Here is a 4,808-nt window from a genome sequence, read left to right as displayed (position 1 = left end):
TAATAATAATAATAATAATAATAAGAGACTCAAGATTTGTAGAATGAAAAGTGTCTATATTGTGTACAATTACGGTCAACTTGGATTTTAATAATGATCCATCAGAATTTATAATGTAGAATCAAGTAATATTTGTGTGATATGTTTTGAATATTGGTCGTATTAGAGAGGAGCTTTAGCGATAAATATAACTTTTACTACTAAATCTAGATGATTAAAATGGAAAATTCCTTTGGGTTGTTATTCATTAAAAGAATATCATTGGCATTCTAGCATCAATTGACATCTTAAGTGTGATATGTTTAAATGCACTGGATTTGATACAAAACAATGAGGATATAGGTAAAGGTATAATTTCTAAGATTGAATCTTGGTGATTATAATGAATAAGTGCCTTTGGAGTCTTCTTTCACAAGAGATACATACGAACTTAAAAGATTGATTTACAAAATCACAATTTGATGGTCATGATTTATTGATCCAAGTTCTGGATACAAAAATTGCATTGATAGCCAATTTGAATGTGTTAGGAATAATTATGTTAAGGTGAATGTAGGTAAAATTAGAAAAAGATAAAGTAAGAAATGGTTATGTTGAGAGATTGAGAATAACTCTCATTAAAAGATAAGGTTAAATAGAATTAAATGATTTTGGCACGTAATTTGAGTGCAGAAGTTTGACCAATGTAGTGGTTAATTTGAAAGGATTTATAAGTGATAAACTAACTATAACTTAGCTGTAAGTTTTGTGAAAAGATATGCATTGATTTCTCATGTAGCACTCATAGAGAACAAATTCAATGTGAGAAAGTGGATCCTTAATGGTTAAGAGTAATACTGATGATTATGGAGACTTAAAAGGCACACTATGAAATGAAAATGAGATGTATTCATTTGTTTGGTGCAAAAACAACAACATTCCTTTTTTTGTGTTTGGTGCAACAACAACAACAAAAACAGCTAATAACAAAGTGTTGTAGAATTGTAAATTTTAATCGTGATATTGATTAAATTAGGAAGGATAGAGTGCGGAATAAGACATAGTGGCGCCTGTTGCATACAAGATTATAAGAAATATATTTATGTCCTTTAGGCATGTATAAGGTGAGTAATTGCGCACCAATGGTTGGCATGTTGATGATGATGGCTAGGGTAGTTGTTGAATCATATTATTTGCTATTTGAACCTTACTAGTTATATTCATTGTTCTACCCATATTAAAATATATAACAATAAAAATAACAAGCTTTTATCCCACCATGTGAATTTCTATTTCTTTCTAACTGAGTCCTTTTAGGTCTACCTCTACTTTTCTTAAATTAGACTATATCTAATATATCTACTCGGTCATGAGAAGGCTAACATTTTATGTGAATAAACCATCTAAGGTGATTCTCTCTAATCTTATCTGTCACTGGAGCTACTGCAACCTTTTCACGTATATACTCATTTTGCATTATGTCTCTAAGTATGAAGCCTCTCATTCACTTGGGTATCTCATCTTTGCAACACTAGTTATAATTTTATGTTTCTCTTTTGGGAAAAAGATTAAAATGGTCCCTCAACTTTTTGTGAGGGATCAAAATGATCCCTAACTCTTTTGAGGGACCAATTTGTTCCCTCATATTTTTAAAATGAGATATTTTTAGTCCTAACATCAAATGCTAGAGTTAATGGTATTAAATGTAATGATATTTTGGTCATTTTTAAATAAAATTAATTAAATATAATTTTCATGTAATTATCATTTTTTAAAATTTATTAAATATTTCTTTAATAAAAAATTAATAATAAATTTAATTTTAATTTAAAAAATTTTAGTCATATTTTATAAATTATAATTGATAAAAATAGGTGTGACTAAGTTGAAAATAACATCCATTTGCATTTGATTTCTCTAAATCAATAAATATCATATATTATAAAATATGATTAAATTTTTTTAAACTAAAACTAAAATCATTATTAATTTTTTTATAAAAGAAACATTTAATAATTTTTTTAAAAAAATTTATAATTACTTGAAAATTATATTTAATAAATATTTAATTAAAAACTGGCCGAAATATCCTTATATTTAACATCATTAGCTCCAACATTAGATTTTAAGATAAAAATGTCTCTTTTTAAAGAGTTGAGGGATCAAATTGGCCCCTCAAAAGAGTTGAGGATTATTTTGGTCTCTCACAAAGAGTTGAAGAACCATTTTGATCTTTTTCTCTCTTTTAATGGTCAACATTCTATATCATAAAGCATTGTAAGTTTCACCACCATTTTATAAATTGTTCTCTTAAGTTTGAGAAATTCTTATCTATCACACAGTTGGTCCAAATAATTCCTCGACTTCAACCATCCAACTTGAATTCTAGTAATAATACCCCCATCTAATGCTCCATCGCTTTGAACAATAAATTAGAGATATGTAAAACGTGCATTATATTCTTTTTAATGACTTGACAAGCCAATGTCCATAATAAAATATAAGCTAGAAAAATATTTTATGTAGGTTGTTTTTTTCTAACAGTGTTTGACTGTTGAACCTTTAAATTCTTTTGTTAATTCATATAAGTTCTAATAGCATTTAGGCCTTTTTAAGTTTGTTATGAATCACCTCCAGTTTTAATGGCTTTAACCAGTATTTTTTATTACATATTAACTAGTTATGAGTAAATTTTTCATTGCTCATTTCTTATGTTTTTTCTATGATTGGGATCTCTGTTACTGCTCAGAGTGGAAGATCAACGCAGATGGCTGTGGAAAGGAGATTGAAGAGCTGAACAAGACTAGAACAAAGGTCATAGGAGAAATTTCAAAATTGAAGCGTGAGATATCCTCAAAGGTCAGTATAGAATATAGTAACCCATATTTTATTCAGAGTGTACTATTCAATGAGTTACAGTTACTTGTGAACCTTGTTTATATTATTTTTTCTACTTTTGCTTTGTTTGTACGATGCAAGTAACTTTTCTCATCTGTTAAAAATTGAATTACTGTGATAAAATATAATGTTGTTTCTTTCATTGCGCTTCCTATTTAAAATTGATGATGGTTTTGATGAATAAGGTGAATTTCTCTATTTTAAACTTACTTTTTAATGGGTTAAGCTTCGTTAAAGAGGAGCAGTTTATGTTATCTTCAATTAGTTCTATTTCATAAGTATCTAGTGTTAATAATTTCTCACTCCATACTTTCTTAGTTAACAGGAATTCATATTAACATTTTAATTTTTTCCATAAAATTTAGATATTATATGTTAAACATTTGGGCAAGTAATCTCATGACTCATAGCTTATAAAACTTTATTACATTATTCTTTTAATTTATTTTCTAATGTCTCCCCTATCAAAATTCTGTTGTTGCTAAAATTATTTGCAAAGGTTGCTTTGAATAAAATTTTGTAAACATGTCGATAACCAATACATAAAGATTTGAACGTCATGTTGATTATTTATATTATCCTGCTATGACTAGAATTACTTAAAATATTAATCATTATCCACCATGCATATCTTTTGAACTTCAGCATACATTTGAGACACAATTTTCTCATTGCCCATTAAACCTATTCTTGTAGTTCACGCGCCTCGTCAAATCAGGAAAGCATTTGGCAATCCTTTCATTGTCTTCTATGCATTATATTAGTTAATTTGCAAAAACCAGCTCCATAGTAGATTTACCTTGTAAAAAAACTAAGTTGATTACAAATAATGATGTGATTTTTATTAGCTTATATTTAATCATCCTTACCCTATGTTTTATCATCATGAGCCGTGTTCATTTTATAACAGGAAACTTTTGTATCTCACTAGTAACATCTCTTTTGCTCAAAAATATTATTCCAAAATGTTGAATCTTAATCATTTGTTGTCCTTAGTCTTTAAAACCTTATTTGTTAATTTTTTTCACCTTCGATTTGTGTGGTAAACATGTCAAAAGTGTTTTGATGCACATACATATACTCCAAAACTTAGTGATTATAGGCATGACCCATGCAACGTGCTTCATCCTATAAAATCATCATTGATTTTTGTACAAAGCATGACATAATGAAAACATAACATTATTGAATGAAGTTCAAGGTCTCATTCAAAATAGTTTATTTAAGGGCTATTTGATTTGATGAAAAGTGAGTAAAATATTCTAAATGTAGGAGTTTTAAGAATTTTGATGTTTTATTTGATGAAAAAAAAGGAATGCGTAGTAAAATTTTGGTGAAATCCAAATTTACTCTATATTTCTGATGTGATACGAACATGGGGTGAAACATGAATTGCACTTTAGAGATTAGTGAAAACTTTAACTTTGCAACATTAACAATAAAATCTAGCTTACTCAAGTAGGATTCAAGAAAATTCGTGATAGATTAAGCGATAGACATTGATTACACTTGAGAGTTACAAGAGTCTTGCAAAAGATAACCAAAAGATAATTAAATAATGCAAATAGCTATTACTAAAGCCACACATTTAAAATTTAGACCATTCACCTTGAGGTCCGACAATCTCTCTTTGACGTGGAGGTTAGCGGAAGAGGGTTGCAAGAAAACTTAGCGATACCACTAAGACACATGTGATGCCGAGAGGACTTGTCGCCGGGGAAGAAGCGGGAGTTGGAGAAGCGGGCGGATGACTTTCGATGATGCACGTGTAGTCGGAGAATTGGTCGTCGAAGGCGTCCACTAGTGTCGGAGGCCGTAGTCAGAAAAATAGGGACTGTGATGATCAAATACCCATAAGGGCAAAAACGGAAAAACATGAAATAAAAATAAATTACTACATAAAATGATGAAAATATAGATCATGATCGTGG

General features: G+C 29.1%; 1 protein-coding gene across 1 annotated transcript in view; it reads left to right on the top strand.

Moving 5' to 3' along the window:
- LOC110094965 (structural maintenance of chromosomes protein 1) overlaps positions 1-4,808 on the top strand; it is a 71,141-nt gene that overhangs the window by 63,543 nt on the left and 2,790 nt on the right. Inside the window, exon 14 of the mRNA XM_028694521.1 lies at positions 2,729-2,838. Within this exon, the coding sequence (XP_028550354.1) occupies positions 2,729-2,838 (110 nt within the window). The remainder of the gene's footprint in view (positions 1-2,728; positions 2,839-4,808) is intronic.

This window comes from Dendrobium catenatum, unplaced genomic scaffold (genome assembly GCF_001605985.2).
Source record: "Dendrobium catenatum unplaced genomic scaffold, ASM160598v2 fragScaff_scaffold_501, whole genome shotgun sequence".
In the NCBI taxonomy this organism is placed as follows: domain Eukaryota; kingdom Viridiplantae; phylum Streptophyta; class Magnoliopsida; order Asparagales; family Orchidaceae; genus Dendrobium; species Dendrobium catenatum.
Note: the sequence above shows the minus strand (reverse complement) of the source record. Positions and strands in the feature narration are given on the sequence as shown.